Consider the following 21751-nt stretch of genomic DNA (forward strand, 5'->3'; position numbering starts at 1 on the left):
TGCATTGTTAGTGGCATCATTTAACATCTCTGTTATGCATGTTTTTTTAAAGCGAGCTGTACACACAGACTATAGCGTCCATTCCATTTATTTTAGGGCATTTGTTTAGATAGCAATATTTGTGCTATACCAGATGGATTTCAGTGAGATATGCATTTGTTGAAGTAGTTTAAAACTAGGATCCTTAATTGAAACAATGACAAAGCAGTCACCCCAACTGTGTTTTGGTAAAAAGCTGAAGGATGGGCCTGGAGAAATGTAACTGCTCTCAAATTCATAGACAGAGCTGTGGATGCAAGGACTGACCATCCATGATATCAACATGCTAGTTGAACTAAGCTCGTGAGGCATTTATAAGATATTCAAGAATCAATGGGTATATATATCATTTATAAATCCCAAAATGGATGTAGCAACTACAGATTCCCACTAACTTCAATGAAAATGATACAATCTCCCAGAAATGTTCACAGCAGAGCCCATAGGGGCCACTGAAACCAGTTGGTTGAGATTCTATTATTTCTGTACCAGGCAGTGAAAATTGAGTAACACATTTGGTGATAACATTCACCATTAGCAACAGAAGAGATTAATCACACAGAATTCTATTCAGAATGTGAACTGTATTTCAGGAAAAATCAAGAGATTGCACAAATCATTTCTAATGAACTTGAGTTTTGGTCTAACAACAACCATGATAAAGATGGGAAAGAAACTTAAATGCCAACAGACTCAAGTTACTGACGTTACCAATGTACATTGTTCCAGAAACTTCAAGGCAGCAGTCATTCTGTTGGGCTGAGAATGTACTCAGTATTACAAGCTCTACCAAAGATAGGAAAGCCACCAAGCAATATGCAAAGTCTCACCTTCAGCATTAAGTCAACTTTAAGCCCAGTGTATAAAACAGATAAGGTATTAGTGAAGGGACAACATACAACATGTACAACACCATCCATATGCCATATGTTCTGCTATAGGATAACGGCCTAGGAAATCACATAAGATACAATATTTAAAAAACATTCAATTTCAGAGTTTTTCCCCGTATGGACACACTTAGCAAAAAAACTACAGAGTCACAAGTTATTCACAACAGATTGTGTATACTAAGCACGTCAGAAATACAGTTGTGTACAGGAAACAAACTTTCATTTCTACTGCATGATTTAAATCAGATATTTAAACCACCTGGTTTCAGAATCGTGTGGATGTCATGTGGGACACAAGCCAGCTTGGAGTGCACGTCACCTACAACAAGCTCAAGTGGGAGGCCATATAGAAATTACAAGGGGAATGCACAGTGAAATGGTTGGAATTTTCCATTCTGATCAAGGGGGTGGACATCCCCCCCCCCCCCGACAAGAGAACAAACTACCTTATGGAATGTTCCTTCGATGCAGTTGATTTAATGAGTGGCATTCCCGAGTAATTCCAGGACAGATCACTGGAAAGCCCCGTAACGGTCAGGGTGTTTCGAATTTCAACAACAACAACCCCTGTTACTAACAGACTCTTCCTGCTGACTAATAGTTAGGGGTTTTCAGAGTAGGTGCTAGTAAATTGTGTATCACAGTGACCAGCTACAGGTAACTGCTCAAATAAAAGGAAACACCAGTAAATTAGGGTACTTATTGGCAGCTCTTATGGTGTGGAGGTGCATTTTCCTGGCATGGTTTAGGTCCACTCAACCCCATATAGGACAAGGTCAACTCCAGTGAATACACAGCTATTCTGAGTGATCACCTGCTTGCTACCTGTAGGGTGAAACAGATCTACCTTGATGGGAGTGGTCTCTTCCAGGATGACAATGACCCCATCCACAGGGCACGAGTGGTCACAATGGTTTGATGAGTATGAAAACTATGTAAACCATATGCCATGGCCGTCTCAGTCACCAGATCTCAAACCAATTGAACACTATTGGGAGATTCTGGAGCGGAGCCTGAGAAAGCGTTTCCCACCACCAGCAACAAAACACCAAATGATGGAATTTCTGGTGGAAGAATGGTGTTGCATCCCTCCAAGAGTTTCAGACACTTGTAGAATCTATGCCAAGGTGCATTGGAGCTGTTCTAGCGGCTCGTGGTGCCCAATGCCCTATTAAGACACCATGCTGGGGTTTCCTTTATTTTGGCAGTTACCTGTATGCTTGCAACTGGGTAGCAGTCCAAATGGGGTTCTATGGCAACTGGGTAGCAGTCCAAATGGGGTTCTATGGCAACTGGGTAGCAGTCCAAATGGGGCTCTATGGCAACTGGGTAGCAGTCCAAATGGGGTTCTATGGCAACTGGGTAGCAGTCCAAATGGGGTTCTATGGCAACTGGGTAGCAGTCCAAATGGGGTTCTATGGCAACTGGGTAGCAGTCCAAATGGGGCTCTATGGCAACTGGGTAGCAGTCCAAATGGGGCTCTATGGCAACTGGGTAGCAGTCCAAATGGGGCTCTATGGCAACTGGGTAGCAGTCCAAATGGGGCTCTATGGCAACTGGTACAATCAAAATAACACTACTCAGTACTGGTATCTAAACAGCAACAAAATCACATAGCATTTTGCCCTTACACGAAGACACACGAAGACACCTTTAACTATGCACTGTAGGAAAATAAAAGGTGCATCCTCATTCATTAGACAGATACACAAAATAGTTTGTTTGGCAGTAGGTCAATGGTTTGCAACATTCAGGTAATCCTTGAGAACATAATCTTCACTTCCTGAAATGGAATCAGCCATGTTAGTCAACAAATTTAACTAAACACTCTCACCGGCTCTATCCCATCCGCTTGCTGGCACAGACACAGTAACGTTGTTGGCTGAAATACAGTGGAAGTCCAAAGTCCATCAGAAAGACAAATAGTTTTCTTTAAAAAGCATAACAAACATGTCAGTCTATCCTCCTCTGAGCAGGGCGATTCTGGTGGTGACCACAGAAAGGCCATCGTCCTGTTTGGCTAAATAGATCCTGCAGAAGTCAGGAAGAGCCTCTCTGCTCTCTATTGTGGTCCGCTCTCAGGTTTGCCAAGCGCTCCTTTGGAAACAGGTTACACTGCAGTGACTGCTTTCGATTTGGGATGAGAGGGGCGCATAGAGGAGGATGGAAATGGTTCTCCATGCCTACAGAGAGAAATGAAAACTGTTAGTTCTACAAGTCCAGAGAGGTGAAGGTGGTTCGTTCCAGAGAGGTGAAGGTGGTTCGTTCCAGAGAGGTGAAGGTGGTTCGTTCCAGAGAGGTGAAGGTGGTTCGTTCCAGAGAGGTGAAGGTGGTTCGTTCCAGAGAGGTGAAGGTGGTTCGTTCCAGAGAGGTGAAGGTGGTTCGTTCCAGAGAGGTGAAGGTGGTTCGTTCCAGAGAGGTGAAGGTGGTTCGTTCCAGAGAGGTGAAGGTGGTTAGTTCCAGAGAGGTGAAGGTGGTTAGTTCCAGAGAGGTGAAGGTGGTTAGTTCCAGAGAGGTGAAGGTGGTTAGTTCCAGAGAGGTGAAGGTGGTTAGTTCCAGAGAAGTGAAGGTGGTTAGTTCCAGTGGTGAAGGTCAGTTCCAGAAGTGAAGGTCAGTTCCAGAGAAGCTATTGCATTGCAGATATGGCGATAGCTTCATTAACTGGGTACTTACTTGGTAGGCAGCAGCTATAACATGCTCTTGCGGCCGTTGGCACTGGGTCCTTTTGACCTCATCTTATCCTGGACCGGCCCCGACTACAGGACAGGAAGATAACGACTGTTAGAGTTTCTACAGATACTTAGTCATTTTCATATCAAAAAGGCAGGTCATGACCTCTTCATGATAACATATGGATGGAGAGGCAGGATCCGAAGCCAGAATTAGAACTGTGCTTCTATACTGTATCATTTTATGCAACATATTTAACAGTGTTTCTGTGGGGTTCATATGAAACATGATCCCATTTGGACTGCTGACAACATTTGATCCATTTGGCCAGCAGCATTACTCATAACCTACGTCTTTACATAATGATAGTGACCATATGATGGGATGGAGTGAGGAGGAATGGGACTTGCTTTAGGCTGTGGGTTTTTTTCTTTACTTTTTAAAACGACGCAGTTCAGAGTTGGACGAACGCACAGGTGTGGATCAATCATTCTGGCGTCAAGCGCTGCAGAAATGGCACGTGCTTGACGAGCACTAGAATAACTACAGTCTGACAGCTATGGGTCATAACAGAACAATGGACATTAGAGGGTTACGCAATAGCAGTTGAGGAAATGGAATTATGTAACACGGAGGGCAATAACATGTTTCAGCAACATACTCCTCCTGACTGTTCTCAGACCACGTCATGATACAATGTGTAAATGTATCATTTCTTTAAAAAAATCTGTTGTCTTTCGCAATTGGAGGTCATGATCACGACGGAACAGTCAGTTGTTTAGTGAAACATTGGAGTCATTCAGCAGAGCGACATACAGTAGTCCATACATTTTAGTACTGATAGCATCAACATCATGTAATAAATTCAGAAATGGACTATCACTCAGTTTAACCTACCACTTTCCATACAGTGATTTAAACAGTGACCAGACTAGTGATTGGCTAGTCTTCTGATAGTACTGTACACAGCTTTATCAATCATAGCGTAACAGGTTTCAAACTGAAGTTAATATTCATATCCTACTAATAGGTGAATGAATTGAGAAACAATTCCCAGCGTTTCTACATTTCCTCCTCTCATTCCCTGTCCAACGTGACTGTATTCCGTAGGAAACCAGGCCAACATTCCTAGCGGCAGGTTGGAAGCTGCAAAGCCCTGCCCATGTTCTGAGGAGTAACACACACACACCTTCACAATATCTTCACAATATCTCTACACATTTTAACATACACCAGCCCCAGTCAGTCTAGGTATCATCTCTCTTACCGGGGCCCGGCCCTCTGCCATCTCCCCAGAGCCAATGTGTGTCAAGTGGACAAAGTTTGTGGGCTCGCCGATCATGCTGCGGTCGATTTTCCTGCGCTTCTTCCTCTGGAAATAATAGAAAATATATAGAAATAGAAAATGGGGACTTAGACTGATATTATGCAATTAAGCCCAGTGGAAGTACAGACTTTACAGCATACACGCACACACACAATGCATTTTGTAACCTGAATGGGATGATCTTCGATAAGAGTTTTGATCTTCTACTTGTTATTTCATACTCAATGGCAGCGGGTCAGGGCGCCTAGCGGCGGGTCAGGACTCCTAGCGGCGGGTCAGGACTCCTAGTGGCGGGTCAGGCCGTCTAGCGGCGGGTCAGGCAGGCTAGGGGCGGGTCAGGCCGTCTAGCGGCGGGTCAGGACGCCTAGCGGCGGGTCAGGACGTCTAGCGGCGGGTCAGGACGCCTTGCGGCGGGTCAGGACGCCTAGCGGCGGGTCAGGCAGCCAAGCGGCGGTGTCAGGACTCCTAGTGGCGGGTCAGGCAGCCTAGCGGCGGGTCAGGACACCTAGTGGCGGGTCAGGCCGTCTAGCGGCGGGTCAGGACGCCTAGTGGCGGGTCAGGCCGCCTAGTGGCGGGTCAGGCAACCTAGCGGCGGGTCAGGACTCCTAGCGGCGGGTCAGGCCGTCTAGCGGCGGGTCAGGCAGCCTAGCGGCGGGTCAGGACTCCTAGTGGCGGGTCAGGACTCCTAGTGGCGGGTCAGGCCGCCTAGCGGCGGGTCAGGACTCCTAGCGGCGGGTCAGGACGCCTAGCGGCGGGTCAGGAAGCCTAGCGGCGGGTCAGGACGCCTAGCGGCGGGTCAGGACGCCTAGCGGCGGGTCAGGCAGTCTAGCGGCGGGTCAGGCAGTCTAGCGGCGGGTCAGGCAGCCTAGCGGCGGGTCAGGCAGGCTAGCGGCGGGTCAGGCAGGCTAGCGGCGGGTCAGGACTTCTAGCGGCGGGTCAGGCAGCCTAGCGGCGGGTCAGGCAGGCTAGCGGCGAGTCAGGCAGCCTAGTGGCGGGTCAGCCCGTCTAGCGGCGGGTCAGGCAGCCTAGTGGCGGGTCAGGCAGCCTAGCGGCGGGTCAGGCAGCCTAGCGGCGGGTCAGGCAGCCTAGTGGCGGGTCAGACCGTCTAGCGGCAGGTCAGGCAGCCTAGTGGCGGGTCAGGCAGCCTAGCGGCGGGTCAGGCCGTCTAGCGGCAGGTCAGGCCGTCTAGCGGCAGGTCAGGCAGCCTAGTGGTGGGTCAGGCAGCCTAGCGGCGGTTAAGAGATTTGGGCTAGTAACTGAAAGGTCGCTGGTTCGAATCCCCCAAACCAGGTGAAAAATCTGCCCGATGTGCCCTTGAGCAAGGCACTTAACAATAATTGCTCCTGTAAGTTGTTCTGGATAAGAGCGTCTGCTAAATGACATGTATGTAAGTAAAATGTTGAACATCCCCTTCTCTAATAGTTGTTTTATTAGAGCATGTTCAGTTCTGTCAGTGTAAGGGCATGTCATCACCTGTCAGCAGTGCTGTGAATAAGTCCCACTTGTTACAACAGGCTACGCTGGGTGCCGACAGAGATGACCCAGAACTGACAGGAATGAATGAGCCATTTCACATTAAGGATCATGACCAGTATCAATATTCTGACTGTATAGTGCAAATGCCACATAGCAATTATTAATTTGAATAATTAGGGATTTATAAAAACTAAAAAGAATGTTAATTAAATTATACACAGGTCCAACGACATGTAGACATTGCACTGTTATCAGAAATAAACTATTTACAAAGCAAGCCTTTCTGGGAAGTAACACTTGTTAGTATGCCACCACATGCTATACACACATTCTAGTCTGGCCTTCTCTCGTCCCAACAATAGAATAAACAAGGACCTAAAAATAAAGGAGGGAGGAGGAAGGGAGGGAAAAGAATGAGCTCAATAGCAGCACATGCCAGAAGCCCACTTCCCCTCAGAGACCCCATTAATTGTTAGGGGAGGGTTCTGGAGTTACTATAGAGACATGCTGTGGAGGGATACAATCTCCTTGTTTGACTTAATGCCAATTCTACGACATCGACACTGACGTGATGACTACAACAGTAGTTTTACAGTCCCCTAAAGGTTAAACACAAGGTGAAAGTGTATGGGTGCTTGGGACAGACTTGATATTTTCTGATCTGGTAATAGTGGAGTGTTTATTTTTATGAAGTTACATGTCTATGAGCTAGACTAAGGTTGAACCCGGCCTAACCTACGTATTTTTAATCATGATTCAAGAGGTAATATCTAATGACAGAGCAGTCTTTGTCTGGACTGAAGTCTAGCCCTCCAGATAGGAAGACCTTCGGGACTATGTGGGTCACCCACTTCAAAACAACAGAAAAGGCCTGAGTCATTCCTTCTTCCACTCCCTCACCATCTACCGGGCCTATTTCTCAGGCCACTGACAGTAGCAGAGGGCTCTCTTCTCACTAGTGTTGTTGAATGGCTGAAGAATCAGCTAATGATACCCATGTCATCCCATGCCATGCATCTTGAGGATCCACAGCTGGCATGGCTGAACTAACTTCAACTAGTGAAGTTGTAGATATGGTGGTGTGGTCAATCTAATATCCAAACTCTTGGGAGGCAGGTAAACATCTTAAAAATCAGGCAAACCCTTCATCTTGACCCATTGACCTTGGAGCTGTAAAAGCAGGGCTAGCACGGCAGCTAAAAAGTTACTGTGTTCCAGTAATTTCTCAGAAGGGACAAACTCACCGGTGGAGGTTTGGCCACCACGCAGCAGCCAATCTTGTGCCAGAACTCGCTCATCCCTACTGTGCTGCTGCTTTTCTCTGAGTGGGTTCGGAGGCCCTGGTTCTCTGGATGCCCTGCAGGCAGAGGAGGACGTGTTGGAGAACAAGAACGCCGCTTAGGGTGGAATGGTGAGGGCGTTGCAACCAGTCCAGTCCCCAAAAAAGATGGGTGTCCCCCAAGGCTCAGTGCCAAGTCCGGTTCTATTCCTTTCTCTTAACGTTTAGAATGTCACCTCTTCCCTCTCACTGAATCCTGTGGATGCTCGTCTCCCCAGATTTCCACTGCCTCAGGTACTGTAGGGCCTGTTGAGTCAAAACCAGATTCCATTAGTTGAACGCTGACAAGGTATAGGAAGTGAAACAATCTCCACCTGCTAGAATAGCACAATCAATTCAGATACAGTATTATGGGCATGTTAATTTCTACATTTCAGCATCCCCATGCCAAATAGGCCTACATCTCTACAGGCCTATTTGCTGTCAGTCAACATGCGTCCCCCACACACTTACTTATCACTTCCTGTCTGTGACAGTCATGCAAGACAAGGGATTCACGCTGCAGTGGCAAGGGACTTCCTGTCATAATGGCAACACCCACTGAAAGATCAGGACCCGGGTCAACTGTCCCTCAGAAAAGAGCTGCAGGCATACTACAGGGATTCTCTCCTCCATCCAGTCACCGTTAACAATATTCAACTGTCACCAAATCCTTATATAATGTAAGCTACATTGACCAGTCAGTCTTACAAACAGATTTGATTCAGGATGAAAGACAGACATTTAGGACTGTGACATACAGTGGGGCAAAAAAGTATTTAGTCAGCCACCAATTGTGCAAGTTCTCCCACTTAAAAAGATGAGAGAGGCCTGTAATTTTCATCATAGGTACACTTCAACTATGACAGACAAAATGAGAAAGAAAAAAAATCCAGAAAATCACATTGTAGGATTTTTAATGAATTTATTTGCAAATTATGGTGGAAAATAAGTATTTGGTCAATAACAAAAGTGTCTCAATACTTTGTTATATACCCTTTGTTGGCAATGACAGAGGTCAAACGTTTTCTGTAAGTCTTCACAAGGTTTTCACACACTGTTGCTGGTATTTTGGCCCATTCCTCCATGCAGATCTCCTCTAGAGCAGTGATGTTTTGGGGCTGTTGCTGGGCAACACGGACTTTCAACTCCCTCCAAAGATTTTCTATGGGGTTGAGATCTAGGCCACTCCAGGACCTTGAAATGCTTCTTACGAAGCCACTCCTTCGTTGCCCGGGCGGTGTGTTTGGGATCATTGTCATGCTGAAAGACCCAGCCACGTTTCATCTTCAATGCCCTTGCTGATGGAAGGAGGTTTTCACTCAAAATATCACGATACATGGCCCCATTCATTATTTCCTTTACACGGATCAGTCGTCCTGGTCCCTTTGCAGAAAAACAGCCCCAAAGCATGATGTTTCCACCCCCGTGCTTCACAGTAGGTATGGTGTTCTTTGGATGCAACTCAGCATTCTTTGTCCTCCAAACACGACGAGTTGAGTTTTTACCAAAAAGTTATATTTTGGTTTCATCTGACCATATGACATTCTCCCAATCTTCTTCTGGATCATCCAAATGCTCTATAGCAAACTTCAGACGGGCCTGGACATGTACTGGCTTAAGCAGGGGGACACGTCTGGCACTGCAGGATTTGAGTCCCTGGCGGCGTAGTGTGTTACTGATGGTAGGCTTTGTTACTTTGGTCCCAGCCCTCTGCAGGTCATTCACTAGGTCCCCCCGTGTGGTTCTGGGATTTTTGCTCACTGTTCTTGTGATCATTTTGACCCCACGGGGTGAGATCTTGCGTGGAGCCCCAGATCTAGGGAGATTATCAGTGGTCTTGTATGTCTTCCATTTCCTAATAATTGCACCCACAGTTGATTTCTTCAAACCAAGCTGCTTACCTTTTGCAGATTCAGTCTTCCCAGGTCTACAATTTTGTTTCTGGTGTCCTTTGACAGCTCTTTGGTCTTGGCCATAGTGGAGTTTGGAGTGTGACTGTTTGAGGTTGTGGACCGGTGTCTTTTATACTGATAACAAGTTCAAACAGGTGCCATTAATACAGGTAACGAGTGGAGGACAGAGGAGCCTCTTAAAGAAGTTACAGGTCTGTGAGAGCCAGAAATCTTGCTTGTTTGTAGGTGACCAAATACTTATTTTCCACCATAATTTGCAAATAAATTCATAAAAAATCCTACAATGTGATTTTCTAGATTTTTTTTCTCATTTTGTCTGTCATAGTTGATATGCACCTATGATGAAAACTACAGGCCTCATCTTTTTAAGTGGGAGAACTTGCACAATTGGTAACTGACTAAATACTTTTTTTGCCCCACTGTACAAGACCTAAGAGCCCTGTGCAACATGATGGTTTCAATAGGAGATTGATTAATAATTAAACTTTTATTTTGATTAAAGTCATCAGTATTAGCATGGAATTCAACTAGGTTGAGTAAGATCTCAACTATGCTTTGATGTACTGGTAATCATATTAGTTCACAGTCTTATAAAATACTGGTAAATGACCAGACAAGGAAATGCTTTCCCCAAACGAGTACCTACCCCCTTGCATCTTTGTAAAACTCAAACAAATTAGAGGTGAAAGAAAGAGGTTTGGGTATACTGTTTCTCTTTACAAACCGAACTCGACTTTGAACCAGGAGATCAAGGTAAAGGTAGTTAGTGTGTGTGAGAGAGAATATGTAGATCTCCAGCTTTTTAACTGTAGGTCTACTTAAAAAGATGCCTGGCCTGAGAACAACACCGGCCATTGATTTACAGTGTTCTGTTATAGCCTCAATTCAACAGGGCAACAGGCGTGTTAAATAACACTGAGTGACTATCCAATTGAATATCCTGAAAAGAGATGGTCATTGAACGTGTATTAATGTGATTTTTAAAGAGTAGGGACATTGAATGTAGCCTAATTCTCAAATGAACATTCTCAATATTTTCTATTGAGGCATTATTTTTGTCATCCAGATGTTTCTCGACGGAAACATCTGTAAGGCAACAACGTAAGTAACATCTGCATTTAACATTTTACTAACGAAAAACACTGACGCGAGTTCTCAACCCAAAAACCGTTCACTCAATCCAGTCACTCCGAAATTAGCATAGCAATACATTTACATCTAGATCCCTGCCACAATTAAACAACCAATTTCAACCAATTTGCCTTTACCGTAACATCAGTGTGGAATCCGCTTTCTCCCTCAAACGAACATGATATCTTTAAAACGGTCAGCTCACGAGTCGAGATGTGGTAAAGTAAAACGTCTCCTATGTTCTGCGGTAGGCTACACTCCTCGTTCTCAGGCTTTTACGGTGGCAGAACTATAGCGCCACAACTGGAAGAAAATCAACAGGCCAATGAAAGCGTTGCACAATCTGGGATATTTTCTGCTACACTGCAACCTGGTCTCAGAGCATTTCGTATTACTCTATACATACATTTGAGACTCTTAATTTAGTATGATATGTTATGTTTCAGTGTGGTATGTATTAATTTGTGGATGTCCATCACCCATTTCGTATGATATGTTACGAATTACAATTCGTATTATATGTTACGAATTTGCAAAACAAACTATATGTTAAGAATTAGTAAAATGTATGATATGTTACAAATTCTAGCCAGGTGGCGAGCTGGCTAGCTGGCTAACGTTAGCTAGGCTAGGAGTTAGGGGTTGGGGTTAAGTTTAGGAGTTAGGGTTAGGTTAGCTACGGTTAGGTTAGCTACGGTTAGGGTAAGGGGAAGGGTTAGCTAACATGCTAAGTACATTACATTACCAAAATTATGTGGACACCTGCTTGTCGAACATCTCATTCCAAAATAATGGACATTAATATAGAGTCAATCCCCACTTTGCTGCTATAACAGCCTCCACTCTTCTAGGAAGGCTTTCCATTAGATGTTGGAACATTGCTGCGGGGATTTACTTCAATTCATCCACAAGAGCATTAGTGAGGTCAGGCACTGATGTTGGGAAATTAGGCCTGGCTCGCAATTGGCATCCAATTCATCCCAAAGGTGTTCGATGGGGTTGAGGTCAGCGCTCTGTGCAGGCCAGTCAAGTTCTGTGCAGGCCAGTCAAACTTTACAGTTGTCACTATGCATTGGGGAAGGTAGCATTCTCCTGGTATCCGCCAAACCCAGATTTGTCCGTCGGACTGCCAGGTGATGAAGCGTGATTTATCACTCCAGGGAAAGCATTTCCACTGCTCCAGAGTTCAATGGCTCTGAGCTTTACACTACTCCAGCTGACGCTTGGCATTGCAGATGGTAATCTCAGGCTTGTGTGCGGCTGTTCAGCCATGGAAACCCATTTAGTGAAGCTCTCGACGAACAGTTCTTGTGCTGACATTGCTTCCAGAGGCAGTTTGGAATTCGGTAGTGAGTGTTGCAACTGAGGACAGACAATTTTTAAAGCTTACGCGCTTCAACACTCGGTGGTCCCGTGGTGTAGTTGCTAGCAGTTTAAAATGAGCTAATTAGCTAAAATGCTAAAGTTGTCCGTGATGAGATTCAAACTCGCAACCTTTGGGTTGCTAGACTTTCACGTTATACACCCACCCATCCATCCAGCCCTACCAACCATCCTACTTTAAATAACCATATGTCTTATGTAACCATACCAAACATAATATATCATACTAATCTGAGCATCCCAGATTTACTTTTACTATGTTACATCTAGTCTATGAGACCAGACTGCAATGCAAGGCTCATTTTAATAATAATAATAGTAGGTCTATCTACAGTGCATTCGGGAAAGTAGTCAGACCCCTTGACCTTTTCCACATTCTAAAATTGAGTAAATGTTTGGTTCACCTTCCAACAGGACAACGACCCTAAGCACACAGCCAAGACAACGCAGGAGAGCTTCAAGACAAGTCTCTGAATGTCCTTGAGTGGCCCAGCCAGAGCCCGGACTTGAACCCGATCGAACATCTCTGGAGAGACCTGAAAATAATTGAGCAGCAATGCTCCCCATCCAACCTGGCAGAGCTTGAGAGGATTTGCAGAGAAGAATGGGAGAAACTTCCCAAATACAGGTGTGCCACGCTTGTAGCGTCATACTTAAGAAGACTCGAGGCTGTAATCTCTGCCAAAGGTGCTTCAACAAAGTACTGAGAAAAGGGTCTGAATACTTATGTAAATGTGATATTTACGTTTTTTATTTGTAATACATTTGCTAACAATTCTAAGCCAGTTTTTGCTTTGTCATTATGGAGTATTGTGTGCAGATTGAGGGGGAAAAACTATTTAATACATTTTAGAATAAGGCTGTAACATAACAAAATGTGGAAAAAGTAATTGACTATATTCTTGAAGAATATGATTTAGGTTAGTTAGCCAGCCTACAGATGTCTCATACAACTCCGTTCCACGTTAGAAGAGAATAGAGTATACGTGTAGTCAGTCTTCTGGTCAAATGCAGTATCATGAGAATTGAGACTAAAACTCCCTGTCCCAAACAGGCCTTCACATCAGAAGGCTCTTTACTGACACCTGGTGAAATAAAAGGATATAATGAAAGGGAGACAATAGGTTTCCTATTACCATAGGAACAAGAGTAAACACGGAAGTTAATACAGTAGGCTATGGATGTTTTAAACTGGTGGAAATAGCCAACACCTATCTGCAAACAGGTGAGTTTGTTTGACAAAGTAGCAATAGTGAAATAGAATAAGCTATCCAGGACTCTGCTTTCAGTAATCCTACACTGTAACAAGTGCGACGTGCTGCTATCTGACTCTGTCTCCCCTGTAAAATATGTATTTATTAATTTTCATCTGAATTGGGAAAACGTGCATAAAATAAGGAAAAGCAACATGTTTGTGTTTTGCTGAATTTTGCAGTTAATTCTCCTGTAAGAATCCCGCAACAAGATGCCCAAGTTTGAGGAGCTAGAAGCCCATTCATCCTGCCATGTCCACTGCCCCTCCACTCTTATAACTCCTGTCCCCGGCGACCTGATTGCCAAAAGATACAGCATCCTACAGAGATTGGGCAGAGGGAGTTTTAGCACTGTTTACCTCGTTCAAGACACTAGAGCAAGGGATGGGGAGAAACTGTGAGTATGTCTCCTGCTGTTGTCCTCCGCTGCTCTTCACATGTCAACTGCCCAGTGCCCACCTTGCCCTCTATTAGAAATGGGTAAAATCTTTCATATTGCTTACATCTCTCCAATCCTTTTAGATAAGTGTGTTGGGGGTCGAGACCAATGACTAGGAGTGTAGGGGTGGTTCCTCTACCGATGGTGCTTAATTAAAACAGCAGTTCTGTGTTTATCCTCTTGGTGGCAGCATTAGCCTGGGTATACAGATGCCTGAGAGCACCTCACATCTCTTCTCTTCCCCTCTCTCCTCTCTCTCTCTCCCTCCCTCATCATATCCCCATGTATGGGGGAGAGAATGTTTGCTCTGAGCAGCTGGCTCTGTGCTAATCAAACACATTTGAGATTTTATTAGGATCCCCATTAGCTGACACAAATGGTGACAGCTAGTCTTCCTGGGGTCTGATACATAATGAGAAAGACATTATGGACAAAAAGACTTTACAGTTGACATACATTTAAAAACATTAACGTTGACATGACAGACTTATAAAATGTAACTGCATTACATTGAACTACATTGCAGAACCCAAGGCATTATCTGGATGAACTAGAGACTTCAATGAAGAGAGTTGGCACTCTGAACTGAGTTTAATTATGTGTATGTGTGTGTGTCGGTGTGTCGGTGTGTGTGTGTGTGTGTGTGTGGGGGGGGGGGGGGGGGGGGGGGGGTGTATGGGTCTGTGTCTGTGTGTATGTCAGTGTGTGTGTGTCGGTGTCGGTGTGTGTGTGCCAGTCATGTTTACCTCCTGACCTTGACATAACAAACTCCTGGCTTACTGCTCAAATACTGACCGTCCAAATCAAAACAGCACCAGGAGTTCATCTACTATGTCTATAAATACACATGTTTGGGTAAGCCTAAATGGGCACTGCAAGCACACAATGGTCTCACGACAAAGGACATACATGATGAAACTGGGTCTTGCCTAACCAGCATTGAAGCATGATGCCTGCTGGCACAGTCCAGCGAGCCGGGCCCAGAGTCCCGTGCCTCTGAGCACACAGATGCCACAGCAGGTACGCTTGGCTCCTGGGCAAATATCAAGCCCCTGCAAGGTGCCAGACAGTAGGCTCTTTGGCATTTCATGCAGTGTGCTGCATTCATAGGGTCTCAGTCATTAAGGAGAGCGTGACAGTAGCCCATCTTTAATCATGGGCCAGAATCCAATCGTTGCAGATGGCAGATTTGAATTGGAAAAAGTCCTCACTTTCATTCTCTGTCTCTCTGCCACACACACACACACACACACACACGCACGCACGCACGCACACACGCATCTTTTAGATTTCAAAGAAATGGAGGGAATGGGACTACCATCCTTCAACCCAGAGAGTAAAGAGAGGGAGTGAGAGATAGTGAGTAAAGAAAGACAGAAATGGAGGGAGATAGTGAGTAAAGAAAGACAGAAATGGAGGGAGATAGTGAGGTAAAAAAGGGAAAGAGGGAGACATACCCTTTTCAGAGAATGCAGCACCAATTAGTTATGGCACCTAGAGGCAAGAGACAACATGCCACGGGTCATTACACCCACGCTCCAGGCTCAGGGCAAGGCTTTCAACTTGTTACCACAGCCCAGCGGTGCCCACTAACCCCCTGACCCACCACACACTGGCACAGCACTGCCACTCAAAACCCCCGCCATTCACAGGGCAGACAGCTCACCTCACTCATAGCACACATTAGCAAGTTAGCTACTACCAGGGAGGGAGGGAGAGTTCTCTAAATGGTTTTTGTAGTCCAGATGAAATCCACTAAACATCTGAAATGAAATCCCTATCTTTTTGGGGGAATAATTACAATAGCATAACTCTTTTATAGCCAGATGTATAAAGAGTGCTAGCGAAGGGGCTGTATTTAGGATAACAAAGCTGTATAGTTAATAGACCGATCATAGAGCATCTGCTTCATACAATTCCTCCCTTCCTGTGTGCGTGTGTGCGCGTGTGTGTGTGTGTGTGTGTGTGTGTGTGTGTGTGTGTGTGTGTGTGTGTGTGTGTGTGTGTGTGTGTGTGTGTGTGTGTGTGTGAGTGTGAGTGAGTGAGTGAGTGAGTGAGTGAGTGAGTGAGTGAGTGAGTGAGTGAGTGCAGAACGTATTCATAAACAGTTTGAACTTCTGAGTCCCTGCCTGAATTGGCTTTGTTCTGCCCATTGTAGCATATGGCTCCAGCTTAACAGATGCTGTGGAATTTTTATTCTGACTCATTACGACTCCGCTAAACAGCAGTCAAACGAGCCCTCCAACAACTGACTGTCAGTTAGCTGTATTCAAGCTATATTTGAGATACATTGCCTTGCGAAAGTATTCGGCCCCCTTGAACTTTGCGACCTTTTGCCACATTTCAGGCTTCAAACATAAAGATATAAAACTGTATTTTTTTGTGAAGAATCAACAACAAGTGGGACACAATCATGAAGTGGAACGACATTTATTGGATATTTCAAACTTTTTTAACAAATCAAAAACTGAAAAATTGGGCGTGCAAAATTATTCAGCCCCCTTAAGTTAATACTTTGTAGCGCCACCTTTTGCTGCAATTACAGCTGTAAGTCGCTTGGGGTATGTCTCTATCAGTTTTGCACATCGAGAGACTGACATTTTTTCCCATTCCTCCTTGCAAAACAGCTCGAGCTCAGTGAGGTTGGATGGAGAGCATTTGTGAACAGCAGTTTTCAGTTCTTTCCACAGATTCTCGATTGGATTCAGGTCTGGACTTTGACTTGGCCATTCTAACACCTGGATATGTTTATTTTTGAACCATTCCATTGTAGATTTTGCTTTATGTTTTGGATCATTGTCTTGTTGGAAGACAAATCTCCGTCCCAGTCTCAGGTCTTTTGCAGACTCCATCAGGTTTTTTTCCAGAATGGTCCTGTATTTGGCTCCATCCATCTTCCCATCAATTTTAACCATCTTCCCTATCCCTGCTGAAGAAAAGCAGGCCCAAACCATGATGCTGCCACCACCATGTTTGACAGTGGGGATGGTGAGTTCAGGGTGTTGCTTTTACGCCAAACATAACGTTTTGCATTGTTGCCAAAAAGTTAAATTTTGGTTTCATCTGACCAGAGCACCTTCTTCCACATGTTTGGTGTGTCTCCCAGGTGGCTTGTGGCAAACTTTAACCAACACTTTTTGTGGATATCTTTAAGAAATGGCTTTCTTCTTGCCACTCTTCCATAAAGGCCAGATTTGTGCAATATACGACTGATTGTTGTCCTATGGACAGAGTCTCCCACCTCAGCTGTAGATCTCTGCAGTTCATCCAGAGTGATCATGGGCCTCTTGGCTGCATCTCTGATCAGTCTTCTCCTTGTATGAGCTGAAAGTTTAGAGGGACGGCCAGGTCTTGGTAGATTTGCAGTGGTCTGATACTCCTTCCATTTCAATATTATCGCTTGCACAGTGCTCCTTGGGATGTTTAAAGCTTGGGAAATCTTTTTGTATCCAAATCCGGCTTTAAACTTCTTCACAACAGTATCTCGGACCTGCCTGGTGTGTTCCTTGTTCTTCATGATGCTCTCTGCGCTTTTAACGGACCTCTGAGACTATCACAGTGCAGGTGCATTTATACGGAGACTTGATTACACACAGGTGGATTGTATTTATCATCATTAGTCATTTAGGTCAACATTGGATCATTCAGAGATCCTCACTGAACTTCTGGAGAGAGTTTGCTGCACTGAAAGTAAAGGGAATAATTTTGCACGCCCAATTTTTCAGTTTTTGATTTGTTAAAAAAGTTTGAAATATCAAATAAATGTCGTTCCACTTCATGATTGTGTCCCACTTGTTGTTGATTCTTCACAAAAACATACAGTTTTATATCTTTATGTTTGAAGCCTGAAATGTGGCAAAAGGTCGCAAAGTTCAAGGGGGCCGAATACTTTCGCCAGGCACTGTATATAGAGATATATGTGCCAAGGATGCATTTAAAGCAGTGCATTCACATACAGTATACACATTCATTTCTCACATTTTTCTCAGATCATATGACTGCAGATTGTGGGTTGGTGTTGGAAGTCACACCCTTTCCCTTGCTGAAGACATCAGGCATCACCAGCCCCTCTGCAGTAAAAATACATATCAAATCGTCATCTGCTATGATGATCAATGTTATCACTCTGCTCATGGATCACACCTGCTTTGAGCAAGAGGAGTTTCTGAATGTCTGATGTTGGTTCCCCTGGGGCAGGGTGTCAAACTGATTCCATGGATGGCCTAGTGTCTGTGGGTTTTTGTTTTTGCTTTTCAATTAAGGCCTAGACAACCAGTTGAGAGGAGTTCCTCACTAATTTGTGACCAGAATTCAACAATCAAGTACAAAAACGTGCAGAAACTCAGCCCTCCGTGGAATGAGTTTGACATGTGTGCCTGGGGGATTGATTCTGTTACCTGGACTGTCCATCAGACAGCCACATCCACACTGAGAGACCACTGATAGCTTTCCTTTCCTCGTCACGTGAGACCAGTGTCAGTCAGGCTACTGTCTATCACATGCAATGATGACTTGTGTGTGTGTGTGTGTGTGTGTGTGTGTGTGTGTGTGTGTGTGTGTGTGTGTGTGTGTGTGTGTGTGTGTGTGTGTGTGTGTGTGAGTGAGTGAGTGAGTGAGTGAGTGAGTGAGTGAGTGAGTGAGTGAGTGAGTGAGTGAGTGAGTGAGTGCAGAACGTATTCATAAACAGTTTGAACTTCTGAGTCCCTGCCTGAATTGGCTTTGTTCTGCCCATTGTAGCATATGGCTCCAGCTTAACAGATGCTGTGGAATTTTTATTCTGACTCATTACGACTCCGCTAAACAGCAGTCAAACGAGGGGGGGGGGGGGGGGGGGGGGGGGGGGGGCGTCTGAATTAATTTATTATATCCAGCCAGAATTCCTCCTGGACTTGCTGAAGCCAGTCACTCATGACTTCTGGTTTCTGCTTCCCTTCTTGGCACTGAAGCAGGTAGCTATGCACATAGCAAGAAAGCACAGTATGTTGAGCACAGTAGAGTAGGTAACCATTTTTGGTTCCAGGTAGAATTATTTTGGGTTCAATGTTCAAAAATGGTTCTACCTGGAACCAATGGGTTCTACTTGGAACCAAAGGGGTTCTACCTGGAACCAAAAGGGGTTCTTCAAAGGGTTCTCCTGTGGAAACAGCAGAAGAACCCTTTTTGGCTCTAGATAGCACCTTTTTTTCTAGGAGTGTACATGTGTCATACACATACAGTGTACACATACAGTGTACACATACAGTGTGCACATACAGTGTGCACATACAGTGTGCACATACAGTGTACACATACAGTGTACACATACAGTGTACACATACAGTGTGCTTTGTGACGTTATTGACCTATTCTGGTCAACAAGCCCATCAAGCTGACCTCTATTCCACTGTGTAATCACATACAGTAGATGGCTTTGAACAAGAAGAAACTGGACTTTAAAAAGTGCAGACTTCAAGGCTACAACAGAGAGAGCTGCCTCAGGGATACAGCTGTTTCACATCAGCCCAAGACAAATGGCCTTGTCTTCTTCCCCTTTATTAACAATCTCCTCCTTATCGTTTCATTCCAACGTTAAAATGATTAACTCTGAATGAGGAGCGATGTGTTCTTCTGCCTGTTTCGTAAACAAGAGTGACAGGCAGCCAAGATTGTCAGAAATAGTTTCCCCTTTGTTTGTTCATTCATTTAGTTTCCCCCACCCATTCACTTAGTGTGTGCAGCATTCTGGGAAAATAACAATTGCTCCTTCGGTTAGCTTAGCTGTCAACAGTTACTGTAAATGTTCCTCATCCAAAACGTGTGTATCGAGTGTTTGTAAACACAGTCATTACTAACAATGATGGTCTTGTCTAGATGGTTTATTGTGTGCTTACTATACTAAATACAAAGTCGCAGCTGATGTGCAATCAGTACCAAGTCATTATTGTATAATGCACACATATCTAATTCATTACCAGCACCTACCAGCAGGCTGTTGGAGTCCATCTCCAATGTGTAAATAAGTATCAGCCAATAGCGGGATACTTCTTGCTGAAGCAAGCACACTAGTTAAATGACGACCAGCTGACGTTTCTGTCCCTGCATACTTGAGTTGTGTGTATCCGCTAGCTCAATAAGTGCTTCTGTACCTTTTGGGAAGAATTACGGAGGTGAGGACAAACAGCTTGGTAATATTTCCTTCTGGGCTGTGGATAGATGTGGTTGGCAGCACCCATGCCTCTCGCCTCTCGCCTCTCGCCTCTCGCCTCTCACACTCTCCCTCGCCTCGCCCGCCACCACACATCCATTTAACAACATCCCACCACTCATTTCCCTGCAATGCGAGGTCTTTCACTTGGAAAAGAGCAATATACGGATGGTACTGATGCGGATAGAACGTTTTTAAAGGCTCAACAAATGAAATTGAATTAGAAATCAAATCAGAAAAAAGAAGCCCTGGTTGCATATTAGGGACTGACTGACTGACTGACTGACTGACTGACTGACTGACTGACTGAGTGCTTCCAGGTGGATTTGTGGTGGTGTGGCCAGTGGATCAGAGATGGTCAGGTCTCAGATCTTTACTGTACATGGATACAGAGGGGTGATGCAGGGGTTCTTTACATGGAGCAGGTCTTGTCTGGTTGATTGCTATGCAAGGCCTACTGGAGGGGCTTCCATGCCAATAGTTGACTCCTGTTCACCAGTTCTTGTATAACTTATATATACTGTATATACACCTACAGATCATTATATATACTGTATATACACCTACAGATCATTATATATACTGTATATACACCTACAGATCATTATATATACTGTATATACACCTACAGATCATTATATATACTGTATATACACCTACAGATCATTATATATACTGTATATACACATACAGATCATTATATATACTGTAAATACACATACAGATCATTATATATACTGTATATACACATACAGATCATTATATATTCTGTAAATACACATACAGATCATTATATATACTGTAAATACACATACAGATCATTATATATACTGTAAATACACATTAGATCATTATATATACTGTAAATACACACATATCATATATACTGTAAATACACATTATATATTCTGTAAATACACATACAGATCATTATATATACTGTAAATACACATTAGATCATTATATATACTGTAAATACACATACAGATCATTATATATACTGTATATACACATACAGATCATTATATATACTGTATATACACATACAGATCATTATATATACTGTAAATACACATATAGATCATTATATATACTGTAAATACACATATAGATCATTATATATACTGTAAATACACATATAGATCATTATATATACTGTAAATACACATACAGATCATTATATATACTGTAAATACACATACAGATCATTATATATACTGTATATACACATATACACATACACATATAGATCATTATATATACTGTAAATACACATATAGATCATTATATATACTGTATATACACATACAGATCATTACACACACACACACCATTACACACACATCATTATATATACTGTATATACAGATACACGCGCACACACACACACACACACCATTACACACACATCATTATATATACTGTATATACAGATACACGCGCACACACACACACACACCTTCTCCACTCCTCTCAGTCTCCAGACCCCATACCTCTGTCAGATTTAGGAAACCTCCCAACCTCTTTAAAGCCAGATTGGTTATCTCATCTGACTGCATGTCCCTCCTCCCTCCCTCCCTCCCTCCCTCCCTCCCTCCCTCCCTCCCTCCCTCCCTCCCTCCTCTAACTCACTCTCACTCCTCCCTCCCTCCATCCATCATCATTCCTCTAACTCACTCTCACTCTCTTTTCCTCCTTCCCTCCATTCTGTTGGTGCCATGT

At 44.1% G+C, this 21751-nt stretch overlaps 2 protein-coding genes across 2 annotated transcripts in view; one reads left to right on the top strand and one right to left on the bottom strand.

Moving 5' to 3' along the window:
• Positions 1 to 603: 603 nt before the first annotated feature.
• On the bottom strand, positions 604 to 11087 carry LOC139420242 (CDC42 small effector 1). Its single transcript, XM_071170111.1, has 5 exons — positions 10908 to 11087; positions 7650 to 7990; positions 4870 to 4974; positions 3606 to 3688; positions 604 to 3115 (listed from the first exon to the last, which is right to left on the bottom strand). The coding sequence occupies exons 2-4, from the start codon at positions 7701 to 7703 to the stop codon at positions 3620 to 3622; spliced, it is 228 nt and encodes a 75-aa protein (XP_071026212.1). The 5' UTR covers positions 7704 to 7990; positions 10908 to 11087; the 3' UTR covers positions 604 to 3115; positions 3606 to 3619.
• Positions 11088 to 13333: 2246 nt separating this feature from the next.
• LOC139419052 (serine/threonine-protein kinase Nek11-like) overlaps positions 13334 to 21751 on the top strand; it is a 76468-nt gene continuing 68050 nt past the window's right edge. Inside the window, exons 1-2 of the mRNA XM_071168932.1 lie at positions 13334 to 13378; positions 13589 to 13803. Of these exons, the coding sequence (XP_071025033.1) occupies positions 13619 to 13803 (185 nt within the window). The 5' untranslated portion in view covers positions 13334 to 13378; positions 13589 to 13618. The remainder of the gene's footprint in view (positions 13379 to 13588; positions 13804 to 21751) is intronic.

This window comes from Oncorhynchus clarkii, chromosome 2 (assembly GCF_045791955.1).
Source record: "Oncorhynchus clarkii lewisi isolate Uvic-CL-2024 chromosome 2, UVic_Ocla_1.0, whole genome shotgun sequence".
Lineage (NCBI taxonomy): Eukaryota > Metazoa > Chordata > Actinopteri > Salmoniformes > Salmonidae > Oncorhynchus > Oncorhynchus clarkii.